At 35.7% G+C, this 19,646-nt stretch overlaps 1 protein-coding gene across 2 annotated transcripts in view; it reads left to right on the top strand.

The window, feature by feature from the left end:
* Positions 1-19,646, top strand: part of IL7 (interleukin 7) — a 65,852-nt gene that overhangs the window by 26,150 nt on the left and 20,056 nt on the right. For both annotated transcript variants that reach the window (XM_043976027.1, XM_043976026.1), the window contains exons 3-6: positions 3,905-3,985; positions 5,374-5,511; positions 17,888-17,962; positions 18,622-18,666. In XM_043976027.1, the coding sequence (XP_043831962.1) occupies positions 3,905-3,985; positions 5,374-5,511; positions 17,888-17,962; positions 18,622-18,666 (339 nt within the window). The remainder of the gene's footprint in view (positions 1-3,904; positions 3,986-5,373; positions 5,512-17,887; positions 17,963-18,621; positions 18,667-19,646) is intronic.

Below are 19,646 nucleotides of genomic sequence, written 5' to 3'. Positions count from 1 at the left end.
TATGTATGGTTTGGTCCCCTCCAGCCTGTTCCCATTTGAGTTTGATACCATTACTCTATACTATTGTAGGGAGTAACTATGTGAATAGATCCAATGAAGTACTGTTTCAAGAATTATACTTCAGTCCCCATTTAGGAGGGAGTAAAGTAGAAAGGGGAATAATGAATGTAGGAAAAAAAACTTACTGAACATAATCTACACCCTGGAGCCAATCCTTTTCCAAGTTCTCCTTCATTTTTCATTCATTAAATAGATATTTTAAGATTCATTGAATAAATGCTTATTAGTATTATTAGAAGTACAAAAATAATCAAATACAGTACCAGTTGTGAAGTATTTTAACTTTTAGTGGAGAACATCAAAGTTATATGCAAGTAATTACAAAAGAAAGATATTTAAATTACATAATCTCTTAGAGCCCTTCAAGCTGTAAACTTCTGTGATTCAATGATTCAAATATAGTAAATTGCATAATTTGAAAAGAAAGTCATGGGATCAAGGAAGTAGAAATCTAGTCTTTGGGAGTTACATAAATTAACTTTAATTTAGATTAGAGTGCTAAGAAAAGTACAGGCAGAGACAAATTTATATGACTTAAATCCCTTCCAAGGACAAATAATGATCTTATCCAATTGACTGAAAGCCAGTGATTGTGATATAACAGGTTTTGATATGAACTGTGACCTTTTTGTGATATTTCACAATATAGACAAAAACCCAAGATTACTGTTGAGAAAGGTGCTTACAGAAAATCAGCACTAGCACACACTAAATGTCTACTTTGCATGGAGCAGAAGTTCTTCACTGTTTTTGTCTGTGTCATGACCTCTTTTAGCAACATGGATCCCTTCTCAGAATGATGTTTTTAAGTGCATATAATATATAGGATGACAAATGAAATTATATTGAAAGAGTTTTCAAAATTCTTTTCAAAACAAGCTCATGGAACTCATGTTAAGAATCACATGGAATCAGATTTTGAGAGCTGGAATATGTATCTTAGTGGTTATTCTCAAGGCTTTACAGTCTGGCTTCCAACTTCATCATTTAACTTTAATGACTCTTTCCAAAGTTACTAATTATCTGTTCATTGCTAAATCTGATGAAACTTTCTCAGTCCTTATCCTTCTTGATCTCAGTCCTTATCCTTCTTGATCTCTCTGCAGCTGTTGACCATCCTCTCCTTCTGGATAGGCTTTCCTCTTTGGGTTTTTTGATACATTGCTCTTCTGTCTTACTGCACCTATATATGTGACCACTCCTCAGTCTTCCTCCTGGATATCTATTTATCATTTTCTAACTTTTGGTATAGTGGATGAAGTGCTAGGCCTGGAGTCAGGAAGACTCTTTTTCCTAAGTTTAAATATGGCCTCAGACACTTTGGGCAAGTCACTTAACCCTGTTTGCCTCAGTTTCCTCATCTGTAAAATGAGCTGGAGAAGAAAATAATAAACCATGCAGTATCTCTGCCAAGAAAAAACCCAAATGGGGTTATCAGTTCCCATGGGTTTCATTGCCATATCAATGCAGATGACTCCTGGACCCAGCCTTAGTCTTCTTCTTGAGTTCCAATCCCATATAACCAACCACTTATTTCAAAATTACTGGCCCTAGGAATCTCAAACAAAATGCATTCAATAATCAAACTCATCTTTCCCTTCAAACTCCTTATCTTCCTTATTGATGTCAAAGGCAACACCATCCTTAGAGGTATTCAAGTTCACATCCTCAACTAAGAATCATGGTCAGAGAATCACAGAATTTGAGAGTGGAAATCTATCTCAGCAGCCATTCACCAAAGTAATCCCCACAATAACATACCTGACAAGTGGTCATCTAGCCTCTGCTGATCTTCAAGGGATGAAATCCAGGACCCACTGAGGCATTTCAGTTCATTTTCCTGACATGTAGTCAAAAGTTGTCCCTCTTGGTTCCTAGTTCTACCCTCTACAACCAAATCATGTCTAATCCCTTCTCCATATCATAGCTCTTTGAGTACTTGAAGTCATCTGCCATATACCTCTTGGGGCTTCACTTCTCAAGGCTTAACATAGCCAATTCCTTTAATCAAGCCTCCTTCATGCATCCTATTAACTAGTCAAACTGGCATTTGTGCTGTTCTTAAGACAGCATTCTAACCCCTCCATCTCCATTCCTTTGCACAGACTATATATCCACCTCATCTCTGGATTATACTCCTTAATTTCTGCCTCTTAGAATCCTTGGGTTCTTTCAAGACTTAATTCAAGTACCACCTTCTACATGAAACCTTTTCTGATTTTCCCAGATGCCAATGCCTCTCATCCTCCCCCAAATTACCTTGCTTTGTGTGTGTATTTCCATATTCTTAGGTTAGTATATGTTGTACCTGGTATATTTGAGGATAGGAAACTCTTCATTTTTATTTTCATATCCCCATCTCCTCATCCAGTAACTATATAGGCGTGCAATATATACATGTTGATTGATATTTGTTATTGGTTTCTAACCTCCCAGAATTATAAGAAGGAAATCACTTTGTGAACTGTAAAGTGTATGTTACCTTGGAATAGTATTCCTCCACAAAATCTCACTTCAGTGCCTCATCATGGTTTAGAAGTGACCCTATGTTCTCAAAGGCTACTTCAACATAGCAGAAACTCTGGCAGGCTCTACTATTGTGAAAAAGCTTTGAGTGTGGCCCCAGCAACAGAATAAATGTACTGTCTCAAATGAAGTCTAGGTTCATTTAAGAGTCATTGTCAGTAGGTTAGTTGCTACAATAATAGGGATAGATGAACAAATTAAAAGGAGGTCAGAGGGTGCTAAAAAGCATTTATAAACATCAACTTAACCCTACATAACCCCACCTTCTACCTTTTTGTCTAATGACCATCAAATGAAAATTCTGTTAAAAGAACTGAAGCATAGCAATATTGACATTATTTTGCTAAAGAAAACCATAATGCAAATGGAAGTTGTAGCTAAAAGGAAGAGTAGCTCACAAGTTTTCCTTGGAATTCGAAAATAAAGCTCACTAGTAAATAATAGGGGAAGTGTAGCTAAACAAGCATCTTCTGGTGGGCTTTAAGCTCAATATCTATGCTGTCACATAGCTGCCAATGTGGTAAATGACATCTTAGATTACATTATGAGAAGCATAATATCTAGAAATAGGAAGGTAATAGTCCCACTGTACTCTACCCTGGGCAGATGACTTCTGGAGTGCTTTGTTCAATTTTAAGCACATATTTTAGGGAAGTCACTCATGCAGAAAGGTGTCCACAACAGGGTGAAAAGGATTTTGAAAAGCCCTAAGATCATATAAGATTAAGGTATCCCCACTGCTTAGCATAATGCCTGGTCCATAGTAGGCCCTTAAATGTTAATTGACTTAATTTGACATTCATACAAATCCCTTCTTCATTTCAAGCCCATTTTTCCTTGAACCATCCCCTGTAGGAGTGAAGATATGACTTAACAATATCTTCCATACTCTATATCCTAGACAAATAATTCTGTCCTTTTTTTAAAAGGATGCTGGAGATTAATCTATCAAATCCTTGCTTGACTAGGTTTTTTTTTTTGGGGGGGGCAGGAAATTCTTTAATTCTAATTCTAATTCCTAAAATTGTAGTTTGAAAATTCATGGCATAGAGATGTATGTAATGACCTAAGGTCCCTCTCAGTCTTGATTCTAAAATTTAAAACCTCTATATTGTGTTATGAGTAAACACCAAAATAGACACCTTGTTATATGTTTCACCCAACTGATTGTTCCATTATATACCTGTATATTAAGTTTTTGCTAAACATTTTCCTTGAAGTTATCATTTTAAAATCAGTTATAAACTGTTATTTTATAACTGCTACAAATTAGAGATTTTCCATGTTAACCATGCCATCTCTATATGATTTGTTACAGGAGAAGATGACAAACAATGCTAGCAATTGCTCGAATAAAGAATATAGCTCATTAAAAAATCACACATGTGATGATAATAAGGTAAATAATTTTTTTCACAGTTTGTATGTCCTTCTGACTTAGTTCTCTAGAGCCTTCTTCTTTTGCTTATTTTTTAACATTAGCCTTATCAGGCAATTTATTTAGAAAGCCTTATGGAATTTGTAATTTTAGACACATACTCCTATAATTCTGTCTAAATGTAGTATAGATTTATTTATTAGTTCTAATTAATAAGTAGTCTTTTATTGACTGGGTAGAAATTTTGTTGGTTGTATCTCAAATTACAGTGTTTTACCTGAAAATATCAACAAGGAAGCATGTGTCTTCCACATTAGACTGTGCAGGACAGTACTTGTGAGAGCAGTATGGTATGGCAGATAGAGTATTTACTAGATTTAGAATGAGGAAAATATTAATTCAAATCCTGCCTCTTACACTTCCTAGCTATATAACCCTGATAAAGTCACTTAAACTTTCTCAATATCAGTTTCCTCAGCTACAAAAATGGGGATAATATAGCACCTACCCCACAGGGTTGTTGTAAGATTCAACTAAGATAATATAGGGAAAGTGCTTTACAATCCTTCAAGTTTGTTGTTGTCATTACTGTCATTATTAGTCATAATAATATTACAGCTACCAATACATGCATAAACAGATTTCATGAGTACAAACTCAGATGCCTGATTTTGAAAAATTTTCTCTCAACATCAGTTAACTTTAAAACTAGTCTCCTCTAGTTGGTATAATAGTGATTTTTTTAAACCTCCAGAGATCTATGTTGTTTTTAAAGTAACCATTTTGGTGGTGTGTTTTTTTCCAAATCAGCATTGCTGAGTTCACTTCATAAATCCTATATAAGATTAACCTCGATATAAATCTTATTTTTTTGAAAAAGTTACTTGATTAAAATTTTCATCAGCCTCATTTATAGTAGATTTGCACCACTACTTCATTGTTGGAATTTTACTACCTACATTTTAGGAAGCTTAAAATGGGAGAGGGAAAAGAATGAAGCTACTTACTTAGAAGATAGGAAGAAGAGAGAAATCCCAACCCAGTAGGCAGAAAAATGCATCTCTAATACTTTTACTGCTTCCCAAAGTCTTCTTTTGGCAACAGGGTTTTAAAAATTAATAACCCTGTCATTTGATCACTTAGATTGATTAACAATACTTAGGGAAACTTAAGAGTAGAAAAAAATGTTTAAATATTATGTAATTGTTAAATCACTTTTTAAGGACTGCCTGCTGCTGTCTATTGGACAGGTAGTTTTAGACATTACATAATTTATTGGAATAAAGAATGAAATTGGGAGGAAGCCATCATTAATTGCTGTAGCTTTGGGCTTTAGAATCCTTAGATGAGCCAAAAACTTCTGAGGACTTAAGGCGAATGACAGAACTTCTCTATTTTCTCTTTAATAGGAAATTATGTTTATAGTTCATGTGACATGTAAGTTGAAGCAACTTGTGAAGGCTAATATCACTGAGCACTCTGACGATTACTTAGAAGCATATTCACATCACGCATTAGAGATGTTGAAGGGATGCAAATGTGATGAGGTAAGCTGAGTGATAATCTGTTTTTATCAACAAAAGAAACTGCCCCTCAGTGGTAGAATGCTACTGTACTCTAGATCTGAGATACATGACTAATGAGCATGGTGTAAGGAATAGAATGCTGGCTTGAAATCAGTTAGTAAGTGGCAGGGTCAGGATTTGAATCCAAGTCATTCTAATTCCAGGTCTAGCATTCTATTCCCTACACCATGCTCAATTTACTCTACAATATATTATAACTGATGCCACAATACATATAACTTAACTCAAAGTTTAGTAATTATTGTATATTATGTAATCTAAAATAATTTTAAATGCACATTGTAAGGGCAGCTAGGTGGCACAGTGGATAAAGCACCAGCCCTGGATTCAGGAGGACCTGAGTTCAAAGCTGGCCTCAGACATTTGACACTAGCTGTGTGACCCTGGACAAGTCACTAAACCCTCACTGCCCTGCCCCCAAAAAATGCACATTGTGTGCTTATTTTCCTTATACTTGGTCTTTATAAGCTAAGTATTTAAAAATTTTATTTTTCATGGTTTCCTAAATGCTCCTTTGGCACTAATCTTATTTATTCCTCTTTTCTACCCTCACATTACTTCATACCAATAACTTTTCTTTTCCCATTGCTTTGAACTTTTAAAGGAATATTTTTACATTTCAAGTTTCAGAAAACTATAACTCATCTGTAATATGATCAGGGTATGTTAAATAACGATGTTGATGTGAAACCAACAAAGATGGCATGAAAGTATTTGACTGTAGGTAAAATGTATTTTAGCTGCCATCATCTGAGTTCAGAGAACATTATAATTAATGGAAAATCTTAGGAAAGATTTAATGTGTTGGCATTTTCTTTACCCTTGTACTTCCATCCTAACTGTTCTGGGATATGAATGTATAGCAAATTCACAGAATCATCGATTGTCAGTGTTAGAAGGAAGAGGCCATCTACAGCAATCCATAATCAAAAACGAATTCTCAATACAAACACACTCAAGTGAATTGTACAGCATTTGCTTCAGGTCTGAGAACTTCAAGACGCTGCCTATTCTGCCTTCAGAGAGCTTATTATTAGAAAATTTCTTATTGACATCAGTCCTAAATGTGCCTTTTTTCATTTTCCTCCCCTTCAGTTGTTTGTAGTTCTGCTTTCTAGGGCAAAACAGAACAGGTCTAATCTCTCTTCCCTCAAGACCTTGAAGGCAGTTGTCATGCCCCACCCCCAATCCTTTGCTTCACCTTCATTTCCTTCAGCAGATCCACATATATAGTGGATTTGAGGCTCTGCCATTCTGGTAGCCTTCCTCTGGGTGGTCTTCAGCTGAGGAATGTCCTTTCTAAACTGTGGTTTAAGAACTTAACACACCAGATATCTTGAGAGGACAGCAGAATAGAATTCGATGACCACTTCCTTGATACTAGAAGCTTTCTCCGTTCATCAAGCCAAAATTCACCTAGGCATTTTTAGCTGCTAAGTATCAACAGTGACTCGTTTCAATCCACTAAAATCCTCAGATAATATTCAGACTAATTTTCATCTTGTACTTAAAAGTCAACTTCTTTGGAACTAAAAATCCTATGAAAACAAACATTGAAAACTATCCTTACATGTAACTGGAAAATAAGAAGATACTTTTATTGTTTAAAAAAGAATCCTTTCAAGTAAAGACCATCTTTTGCAAGGTACAGCCCATGGACCATGAAGATCATTCAGCTGTCATATAGAAGAACCCCAATCAGAAATGATTGCTACAATGATGTAATTGCAAAGTTGATGAGACGGTCATTCCCATTTTCATCTATTGCTTCTGTCTCTGATAAAAACAGATCCAAAAATTAATCCATTTTGAAAAATTTTTGAGGTTGTATTAAATCGATCTAAATACTGCATTTTTCCTTCTCTCTCCCTTGCCCTTCAAAGAGGGAGGCATTTATGGCCAAAAAGAAACAAGATCTACATATCTGATTCTTAATCAAGTCTATCACAGTTGATCAACACATAATGTTGATTATACTATGTGCAGCGTTCTCCTGGTTCTGCTCATCTCACTCATCTTCAGTTCATGCAAGTCCTTCCAGGTTTCTCTGAAATCTTGCCTGCTCATCATTTCTTATAGCACAATAGAATTCCATTACATTCATATACCACGACTTGTTCAGCCATTCCCCAATTGATGGGCAGTCCCTCAATTTCCAATTCCTTGCCACCACAAAAGGAGCACCTATAAATATTTTTGTACATGTGGGTCCTTTTCCCTTTTCTATGATCTCTTTGGGAAAAAGACCCAATAGTTGTATTGCTGGGTCAAAGGGTATGCACAGGTTTATAGTCCTTTGGGCATAATTCCAAATAGCTCTCCAGAATGGTTGGATCAGTTCAAAGCTCCACCAACAATGCATTGGTGTTCCAATTTTTCCACAGCTTCTCCAACATTTATTATTTTCCCTTTTTGTCATATTAGCCAATCTGATAGGTGTCAGGGGGTACCTCCGAGTTGTTTTAATTTGCATTTCTCTAATCAATAGTGATTTAGAGCATTTTTTCACATGGCAATAGATAGCTTTGATTTCTTCATCAGAAAACTGCCTGTTCATATCCTTTGACCATTTCTCAATTGGGGAATTACTTGGATTCTTATAAATTTGATTTAGTTCCTGATATATTTTAGAAATGAGGCCTTTATCAGAAGTACTGGCTATAAAAATTGTTTCCCAGCTTTCTTCCTCCCTTCTAATTTTGGATGCATTGTTTCTGTTTGTACAAAAGCTTTTTAATTTAATGTAATCATAATCATCCATTTTTCATTTCATAATATTCTCTATCTCTTGTTTGGTCATAAACTGGTCTTAAATTGGTCTATAATTTTCTTTCTCTGTTTTTGCTTTGCCTGGTTTTGGTATCACCACCATATTTGTGTCATAAAAGGAATTTAGTAGCACTCCACCTATTTTTCCAAATAATTTGTATAATATTGGAATTAATTGGTCTTTAAATGTTTGGTAGAATTCACCTGTAAACTCATCTGTCCCTGGTGATATTTCTTAGGGAGTTCATTAATGGCTTATTCAATTTATTTTTCTAATATGGGCTTATTTAAGGATTTTATTTCTTCTTCAATTAACCTAGGAAGTTTGTATTTTTGTAAATATTTATCTATTTCATTTATATTGTCCAATTTATTGGCATACAGTTGGGCAAAATGGTTCCTAATTACTGCTTTAATTTCTATTTCATTGGTGGTAAAATCACCCCCTTTCATTTTTGATACTGGTAATTTGGTTTTCTTCTTTCTTTTTTTTAATCAAATTAACCAATAGTTTATCTATTGTATTGTGTTTTTTTTTATAAAACCAGCTCTTAGTTTTACTGATTAATTCTTTAGTTTTCTTCCTTTCAATTTTATTAATTTCTCCTTTAATTTTCAGGATTTCTAATTTAGTATTTAATTGGGTATTTTTAATTTGTTCTTTTTCTAGCTTTTTAAGTTGCATGCCCAATTCATTGATCTCCTCTTTCTCTTTTTTATTGATGTAAGTAGTTAGAGAGATAAAATTTCCCCTAAGCACTGCTTTGGCTGCATCCCATAGATTTTGGTATGTTGTCTCATTATTGTCATTCTCCTAGATGAAGTTATTGATTGTTTCTATGATTTTTTGTTTGACCCATTCATTCCTTAGAATGAAATTATTTAGTTTCCATTTAATTTTCAGTCTACCTTTCCATGGCTCTTTATTACATGTGATTTTTATTGCATCATGATCTGAGAAGGATGGATTTACTATTTCTACCTTTCTGCATTTGACTATGAGATTTTGTGCCCTAATACATGGTCAGTTTTTGAATATGTGCCATGTAATGCTGAGAAAAAGGAATATTCCTGTCTATCCCCATTCAGTTTTATCCAGATATCTATCATGTCTAACTTTTCTAACATTCTATTTACCTCTTTAACTTCTTTCTTATTTATTTTGTGGCTAGATTTATCTATTTCTTAGAGGGGAAGATTCCGATCCCCTACTAGTATAGTTTTGCTGTCTATTTCCTCTTGTAACTTATTTAACCTCTCCTCTAAGAATGTGGATGCTATACCACTTGGCCCATACATGTTTAGTATTAATATTACTTCGTTATCTATAGTAACTTTTAGCAAGATGTAGTTTCCTTCCTTATCTCTTTTAATTAGATCTATTTTTGCCTTTGCTTTGTCTGAGATAAGGATTGCTACCCCCTGCTTTTTTTTTTTAAGTTAGCTGAAGCATAATATGTTCTGCTCCAACCTTTTACCTTTACTCTGTGTCTATCTCTCTGCTTCAAATGTGTTTCTTGTTAACAGTATATTGTAGGATTCTGGTTTTTAATCCACTCTGCTATTCGCTTCCATTTTATGGCAGAGTTCATCCCATTCACATTCACAGTTATTATTACTAACTGTCTATTTATCCCCTTTGTACTTCCCCTCCTTCTTTCACCCTATTCCTCCTCATCAAGGTTTTGCTTCTTACCCCTGCCTCCCCCAATCTACCCTCCCTTTTATCCCTCTCCCCTTTCTTTAACCTTTTCTCCCTTGCATTTGCCCTCCCTTCTATCAGCCCCCCTTTTCCCCTTCCCTTCTTACTTCCCTAAAGAATAATCTACATTTCTTTATCCAAATGAATGCATATGTTATTCCCTCTTTGAATCAAATCTAGTGAGGGTAAGGTTGAAACAATATTCACCCCTCCCTTATTTCCCTCTATTATAATAGGTTTTTTGTACCTCTTTATATGATGTAATTCACCCCATTCCATCTTCCCTTTCCTCTTCTTCCCATACACTCCCTTTTTAACCCCTTAATTTTCTTTGTATCATCACATCAAAAACAATTTATACCCTCTGTGTAGAATCCTTCTGTCTACCCAAATACATATATAGTTCTCAAGAGTTATAAGTATTATTTTCCTGTGTAGGGATGTAAACAGTTTAACCTTACTGAGTAACATTTTCCCCCTCTTGACCTTTTTAAACTTCTCTTGAGTCTTTTATCTTAAAATCGAATTTTCTATTCAGTTTTGGTCTTTTCATAAGGAAACCTTGAAAGTCCCCTATTTCATTGAATGTCCATCTTTTCCCCTGAAAGAGAATGTTCAGTTTTGCTGGGTAATAGATTCTTGGCTGCAATCCAAGCTCCTTTGCCTTCCGGAATATCATATTCCAAGCCTTGTGATACTTTAATGTTGAAGCTGCCAGGTCCTGAGCAATCCTGACTGTGGCTCCATGGTATTTAAATTGCTTCTTTCTGGCTGCTTGGGTTATTTTCTCCTTCACCTGATAATTCTGGAATTTGGCTACAATATTCCTTGGAGTTTTCCTTTGGGGGTATCTTTCAGGAGGTAATCAGTAGATTCTTTGAATGATGATTTTATCCTCTGATTCTACAATTTCAGGGCAGTTCTCCTTGATAATTTCCTGGAATATGGTGTCTAGACTCTTTCTGATCATGGCTTTCAGGCAGTCCAATGATTCTCAAATTATCTCTCCTGGATCTGTTTTCCAGGTCAGTTGTCATTCCAATGAGGTATTTCACATTTTCTTCTATTTTTTTAATTCTTTTGATTCTGTTTGAGTGATTCCTGGTGTCTCATGGAGTCATTATCTTCCAACTGTCCTATTTTAATTTTTAAGGCATTGTTTTCTTCAGTGAGATTATGTACCTTTTTTCCATTTGGCCAGATGAATTTTTAAAGGAATTATTTTCTTCAGTCAATCTTTGCGCTTCCTTTTCCAAGCTGCTGATTCTTTTTTCATAGTTTTCTTGTGTTGCTTTCATTTCTCTCCCCATTTTTTCTTCTACCTCTCTCAATTGATTTTTAAATCCTTTTTGAGCTCTTCTAAGAAGGCTTTTTGTTCTTGAGACCAATTCATTTTACCTCTCGAGGCTTCACATGTAGGCAATTTGAGAGTATTGTCCTCATCTGAGTTTGTGTTTGCCTCTTCCCTGTCGACACAGAAGCTCTCAATGGCAAGAGCTCTTTTTTGTTTCTTATTCATATTAGAGCTTATTTTTTTAAAAGTTGAGGTCTGATCTGGGGGCACCAGGGTCCCTGTTTCAAACTTCTTCTGCTGGGGTATAGGGGCTGTGTCACTGGCTTTCTACACTGAGGCCTCTATGGCTTGTGGATTTATCACTGCTCTGGACTTGCTCCCAGTGAGCTGGGATGGCCAGGCCTGGTCATGTCTGTCCTATGCGTGGCCCTCTAACTGGCAGCCTACTCTCTCAGCTGGTTTCATCACTGGCCTACTGCGCCACCAGCTTGTTGAGCCAGGATCCAAGGGCCTCAGTTGTTCGTCTGTGGCCTACAGCTTCCTTCTGATTTGCCCTGACCCCCTCCACACTGCAGTGCACTGTACCTCCCTTTTGCCCAAGTGAGACTGACCTTTCCTGAAGTCTTCTAAATTATCTCTGGTTGGAAGACTGCATCTGTCTCTTTACAGGTCCTGTAGTTTCAGAATCCATCCAGAGGCTTGATTTAATGTTCTTTTTGAGGGAAACCAAAGGAGAGCTCAGGCAACTCACTGGTTTCTCTCCACCATCTTGGCTCCACCCCCAAAACAATTTTTAACATTCATTTTTAAAACTTTTGAGTTCCAAATTACCTCCCTTCCTCCCTCACTCTCCCCACATTGAGAAGGCAAGAAATTTTATTTAAGTTATATAGGTGTAGTCATACAAAACATTTCCATATTAGTCAAGTTATAAAAGAAAACAGACGAAAAAACTCAAGAAAAATAATAAACTAAAAGTATATAGTTCAGATCTGTTTTCAGACACCATCATTCGTTTCCCTGGAGATGGATAGCATTTTTATCATAAATCCTTCAGTTTCCTTGTATCATCATATTGCTGCTGAAACTAGCCAGGCCATTTGCAGCTGATCATCTTATAATATTGGTGTTACTTTGAACATAGAACATTTCACTTTGCAACAGCTCATGTTAGTCTTGCCAGGTTTTTCTGAGAACATCCTGCTCATTATTTCTTGTAGCATAATAGTATTCCATCATAATCACATGCTACAATTTGTTCATCAATTTCCCAGTTGATAGGCATCCCCTCAATTTCCAATTCCTTGCTACAAGGAAAGAACTGCTTATGGATATTTTTGTACATATAAGTCCTTTTCCTTTTTATTTTTTATTTCTTTTTGGGTACAAACCTAGTAGTGGTATTGATAAGTCAAAGAGTTTGCATGGTCTTATAGCCCTTTAAGGAAAGTTCCAAATTGCTCTACAGAATAGTTGTATCAATTTATAACTCTACGAACAGTGCAATTAATGTCTCATTTCCCCCAGATTCGCTCCAATATTTGACACTGGCCAATCTAATAGGTATAAGGTAGTACCCCAAAATTGTTTTGATTTGTATCTCTCCATTCAGTAGTGAATTAGAGCATTTATATATGGTTATAGATAACCTTGATTACATCATTTGAAAACTGTCCATGTCTTTTGATCATTTATCAATTGGAGAATGACATTCAGAGACACTTCAATTTTTTTTCACAATTACTATTGCTAACTCTATTTCCCTTCATCCTCTCCCCATTCATTCTATTCTCCCTCTCCTGTCACCCTTCCCCTCATCAAAAGTGTTTTGGTTTTGACTACCCCCTCACCCAATCTGTCCTCCCTTCTTTACATCCCCTTTTCTTATCCCCTTCCCCTCCTACTTTCCTGCAGGATAAGAAAGATGTCTGTACCCAATTGGGCATGTATATTATTCTCTCTTTGAGACACTTCTGATGAGAGTAAGGTTGACTCACTCCCCTTCATCTCCCTCATCTTCCCCTCCCTGTAAAAGCTTTTTATTTTCTCTTTTATGAGAGATAATTTACCCCCATTCTATCTCTCCCTTTCCCTTTCTCCCAGTGCATTCCTCTCACCCCTTAATTTTAATTTTTTAATTATCATCCCTTTATATTCAACTTATGCCTTTGCCTTCTGTCTATATATACTCCTTCCAGCTGCACTAATAAATGAGAAAGGTTTTTATGACTGATAAGTATTATCTTCCCATATAAGAATATAAACAATTTCTTATTAAATCCCTTATGATTTCTCTTTCATGTTTGCCTTTTTATGCTTCTCTTCAGTCTTGTATTTGAAAGTCAAATTGTCTATTCATATCTGGGCTTTTCATCAAGAATGCCTGAAAGTCTTCTCTTTCATTGAAAACCCATTTTTTGTCCTAAAGGTTATACTCTGTTTTTCTGGGTAGGTGATTATTCATTGTAATCCCAGTTCCTTTGCCCTCCAGAATGTCATATTCCAAGCCCTCCAATCACTTAATGTAGAAGCTGCTAGATCTTGTGTTATACTCATGATATTTGAATTGTTTCTTTCTGGCTGCATGTAATATTTTCTCCTTGACCTGTGAACTCTGGAATTTGGCTATAACATTCCTGGGAGTTTTCATTTTGGTATCTCTTTCAGGAGGTGATTGGTAGAGTCTATTAATATCTATTTTACCCTCTGGTTCTAGAATATCAGGGTGGTTTTCCTGAATAGTTGTTGAAAGATGAGGAGGTCTGGGCTCTTTTTTCTTTTTTTTGATCATGCCTTTTAGGTAGTCCAATAATTTAAAAATTATCTCTCCTAGATCTATTTTCCAGGTCAGTTGTTTTCCAATGAGATATTTCACAGTCTTCTATTTTCTCTTTCTCTTGGTTTTGTTTGATTGTTTCTTGATTTCTCATAAAGTAACTAACTTCCATTTGTTCAGTTCTAATTTTTAAGGAATTATTTTCTTCAGAAAGCTTTTGTACCCCCTTTTCCATTTGGCCACTTCTACTTTTTAAGGGATTTTTCTTTTATTCGGTGAATTTTTTTTGCCTTCTTTTCCATTTGGCCAATTCTGCTTTTTAAGGAGTTGCTTTTTTCAGTGAATTTTTGTGTCTCCTTTACAAAGTTGTTGACTGTTTTGTTCATGATTTTCTTACTTCATTCTCATTTCTCTTCCAAATTTTTCCTCTACCTCTCTTATTTGATTTTCAAAGTCCTTTTTGAGCTCTTCCATGGTCTAAGGCAAATTCATATTTTTCTTGGAGCTTTGGATGTAGAAGTTTTGACTTTGTTATCTTCTTGACAGTGTCTGTTTTGATTTTTCTTGTCACCACAGTAACTTTCTATGGTCAGCATTTTTTCTGTTGTTTGCTCACTTTCCCAGCTTATTTCTTGAATTTTAACTCTTTGTTAAAGTAGGGCTCTGCTTCCAGGGTAGAGGGTACACTGTCACAAGCTTCAGGGGTTTTGTGCAGCTGTTTTCAAAGATACTTCTAGGGATGAGTAATCTCTCCTTCTGATAAGTTGTTCAACCCCCTTACCATCTATGGGCTGAGAGCTCCAGAAGCAGCTTCCACAGCTGATTCAGTGTCTCCCAAGGCTTGCTTCTGGTTTACTGCTGGACTGTGCTCCATTCTCAGCCAGGTGTGATAGACCTTTCCTATTCACCTTATAAATTGTCTTTGGCTGGAAAATTATTTCACCTTGTCCTTTTGTGGGTTCTACCTATCTAGGAATTGTCTTATGGCATTATTTAAAGGTATCTGGAAGCCTTTCCTCTGCCAGCTTGGCTCCAACCACCCCCCATGATTTTTCTTTTAAGAACTATTTGTTTATATCCATTGACCACCTATCCATTGGGGAATGGATTTTCATAATACATATATGCATATGTGTATGAGAACCAACCATCTCATTAATAATATATTCTAGAATTTTTTTAGTAATAAAAAATCTAATTCCCTGACTATAGTTTACAGATTCAATTCTCTATCCATTTTTAAAAATAAAAACCGTTTGACCATTAGTTGGTAGATGCTATGTTCCCTTTTTAGAGGTCAATACAACTGCCCTTTTCCATTCCTTCAGCACCACCTATCCTGAAATCTCTCACATGCTCAGAAATCCCTTGAGTCCAGAAACCCAAAGTAATCAAGAGAAGCAAAGATGCTACACTACAAGTCAAAGGGCTCCACCATCTTGCCTCTCCTTATTTTCAATATCTGGAGGGAAGATGAACTTAGCAGTCATTGTCCCATGTTCTTTGCCTTATGAGGAAAACTAAATAGTTGCCTCAAGAGAAGTTTGTTTAAGGGGTTCCTAAGAAACTGAGATGATAACACCCTTTTTTCTCAGAAACCTATCTGTTCAAATCTTTAACAAAAGAAACAAATAAAGCTCAAAGTCATAAAGGGATGCTTAGCCAGTACAACAGCATACAAAAAAGTAGCTATTTTGAGATCAGAAATTAGAAATGAAATCAAGTTGAGAATCAGCTTCTCAATGCTGAGTTCAAAACTACAAAGGCAGAAAAAACATTGATTATATGGTGGAAATTTTCACCAAGTATATTGTGTTTGAGAAAATAACAGACTTGGAACACAAAAATACAAAAGAGAATGAAATTTTGGTGGAAGAGAAGTAAAAAGCAACAATGTTAAGGAGTATGTGAATGCTTTCAAATGAAGAAAAACTAAACTTTAAGACAGGGTGAGCAGGATTAACTTGGGGATCACATATCTCCCAGAATAACATGACATAAAAACCCCTGAATACTATAGTTCAGGAAATACCTCTTCAGACCATTTTTATTATGAACAACAAAGCACTGAATAATGTAATTCACAGATTGTTACCAAGAAAAAAAAATGTTTGAAACACTAAGGCATGTAGTAGTTAAATTTCACAATTCCAATAACAAATAAATTGGGAATGCACCCAAGAGAAAACTTTCAAATACAAAACAAACAAAACCCTGATGTCAGTTTGAATAACCTATACTTAGCAGTCATAAGAAATCAGAAAGAATGAAGTAAATAATTAACACAACTAACTTTATTGCAACCAAAATGCTATAAACCTCACAACTATATCAATAGATGCAGAAAAAAACCTTCAACAAAATAGACACTCATTTATGCCATAAAATAGGCATAGAATGGTAAATTTTAACATAATAAAAGCATATATTTAAAACAAAATGTTAATATTATTTGCAATGGAGAAATGCTAAAAAGCTTCCCTAAAAATATTGGTGTAAGGCAAGAATCTCCCTGTCCTGTTATTATTTTACATAGTTTTGAAATGCTATTAATAGTAATAAAGAAAAGAAAAAACTAAAAGTATGGCAAGGGATGACAAAATTGTCGATATTTACAAATGACATGATAGTTTACTTAGAAAACCCAAAAAGTCAGCAAATAAACTCAGTGAAGTAATTACTTCATTAATGTAACAAGACTCAAAATAAATCCACAAAAACCATTACCATGTTTATATAACAAAGTTCAGGAACTTAGAAAAAATAAATCACATATCTACAAACTAAAAAAAAATTTAGGAACTGTTTAGCTGGAAGGATGTTGGTACCTCAGAATCCATTCTGGAATTGTTTCTTACTTTATGTGACTCAGAATTACCTCTCTAACTGAACTCCAATTGGTTTGCAACCAGAAATCACATCTTATAATTCTTCTATGTAACTCATAGGAAGTACCTATTTTCCCTATCATGGTGCTGAGCACATCGTGGATGATTAGTAAATAATTCAGATTACTGTCATTGAATAATACTAGAATGAGTTTGTCCAGGGACTAAGTTCCTCTCTTTACTGCTCCTCTTTACTGGCCTGTTTCTAACATAAATCAATAAACATTTATTAAGAATCCACTATGATCCAGGCACTGTGCTAAGCACTGGGGATACAAAAAGAGACAAAAGACAACCTCTGCCTTCAAGGAGCTTACAGTCTAATGGGAGGAGAACACATACAAACAAATATGTACAAAACAGACTACTAACAGTTTAAATAGGAAATAATTAAAAGAAGAAAGGCACAGGAATTAAAGGAGTTAGGGAATGGAAGACACTGAAATTAAAAAGGGTTGATAAAGGCATCTTGTAGAAGGTGGGATTTTAGTTGGGACTTAAAAGAAGCACAGGAAAGTCAGTAGTCTGTGGGGAGGAGGGAGGGCATTCCCTGCATGGAAGACAACCAGAGAGAATGCTGGGAGCCAAGAGATGGAGCATCTTGTTCATGGAATGGCAAGGAAGCCAGTATCACTGAGTCAAAGAGTATGTGTTGGGGAGTAAGGTGTAAGAGGACTGGAAAGGAAAGAGGGGGCTAGGTTATAGAGGACTTGGAATATCAAACAGGATTTTTGTATTTGATCCTAGAGATCATAAGAAGCCACATAAGTTAGCATTCTGTCATTAGGACTAAGAACTAAACTAATTTTAAATGCCATTTTTGTCATTGAGAGTTAGAGAAAGATCAACAGAAAAAAATTCAGGGTTTGATCATCAATACCTTAACTATGGTTTGGTTTTGTTTTTAGGAGAAAGGAAAAAAAGCAGAAAGAAAAACAGGAAGAATTCATTCCTTTGGTGAAGTTTCTCCCACCAAGAGTTCAGTAAGAGTTGATCTTCTCTTTCTTCTATTCAGCCTCCTTCTTAAAATCATAAATTATTTAAACCTGCAGAGATCATATAGTTTAACCCTTCTCCCCCTGCCCCATTCTTTGCATGAGGAAACAGATGACCATAAAGGTCGCATGACTTCCCCAAGGTCACATAGGTCATTAATGACAGAAATGGGATTTTAATGCTAGTCCTCTGACTCCAAATCCATTGCTCTTGTATCCATTGCACTTCCTGTGGAGAGCAACCCATGTCCATGTTTCACCTCATTTGTTTTTCTGTATATAATTCATAAAATTTTCCTTGTGATTTTCATTATGAGCTGAAAAACCAACCCTATTAAAAGGGACCTTTTTTGAATTGAACTTTTTCTTATCTTTTCCTGTCATACAGTTTTTTAAAAACCTGTCTTGGGCAGCTAGGTGGCGCAGTGGATAGAGCATCAGCCCTGGACTCAGGAGTACCTGAGTTCAAATCTGGCCTCAGACACTTAACACTTACTAGCTGTGTGACCCTGGGCAAGTCACTTAACCCCAATTGCCTCACTAAAAACAAAACAAAACAAAACAAAACAAAACAAAACAAAACAAAACAAAACAAAAAAACAAAAAAAAAAAACCTGTCTTGACCACGATACCTTTTTCTCCCCTAGGTGAATGGAACAGAAAAAAAGACAGGACCCTGCTTTAAGATCCTGGTAAGAGTTAATATCCTTATTTTCATCATAGTTTCTCAAAAGAAACCGATACGAGTGTTTCCTGTTAACTTTGTTTTCTGTATGTAATTTATAAAGAATTTTATATTATTTTATAAAGGGGATGAGAACCATGCCTCATTAAGAGGAGCCCTCTGTAAACTGCAGCATTTTGAAACTTTAAATTTTAAAAAGTGAGCTGTAGAGGAAGAGAGCAAGGATGCTTTCCTAACAACCTGTCTGAAACAGTATGCCTTCCTGAAGACCCATTACACTCCCCAAGATCACCCTGGGCCTGGAGTAGTCATCCCCAAAGTGCCCCATGACATCTCAAACCCACAGAGAACATGCCACATTATACATGTCAGATCCACTACTTTTAAGTAAGTTTCTGACTGGGGCTTAGCAACCTTTCTCAGACTGGACATGCTTTTAAATTACAAAGAGAACATGGAAGGAAGACAGAAGAAAAGAATATGTTCCCAAAAATACTGGAGAAATTTCTCTTTCTCATATTTTTTCACATTCATATTTGGTTTCATAGAAAAAATGTGAATGCAGTAATATTTATATAGCTTAGCTGACTTAGCTCAGGACCCCTAATTACAAAGAGCATAGAAATTCTGGTTCCATATTTATCTTTAAGAATTTTCCTAATGTAATATTGGTCATAAAATTGCCACACATTTTCTCCTTCAAATCTTACTTGTACAAATTCTGAATATGGCCTACAATGGCATTCAGGCTTTTTGTCTGCCAACCTATAGTCTCCTGTAGGACCAGTGTGGAATTTGTCTCTTCCATCTCTCTCCCTTTTTTGCTCCTTCAACAGAAATATGGATCTGGGACTTTGTCTGCTTCTCTCCCTACAGGGCCCTATGGGGACCTCCCTTCTGCCACTTTAGTTGTAGCTTTCAATTCTATGTAGTTCCTCTACTACTACACATTGTTTTCAAAGCAACCCAGCTTTTCTCTGCTTCCTT

Source organism: Dromiciops gliroides, chromosome 1 (assembly GCF_019393635.1).
Source record: "Dromiciops gliroides isolate mDroGli1 chromosome 1, mDroGli1.pri, whole genome shotgun sequence".
In the NCBI taxonomy this organism is placed as follows: Eukaryota; Metazoa; Chordata; class Mammalia; order Microbiotheria; family Microbiotheriidae; genus Dromiciops; species Dromiciops gliroides.
The sequence above is the reverse complement of the archived record's forward strand: the minus strand, read 5'-3'. Positions and strand labels throughout refer to the sequence as shown.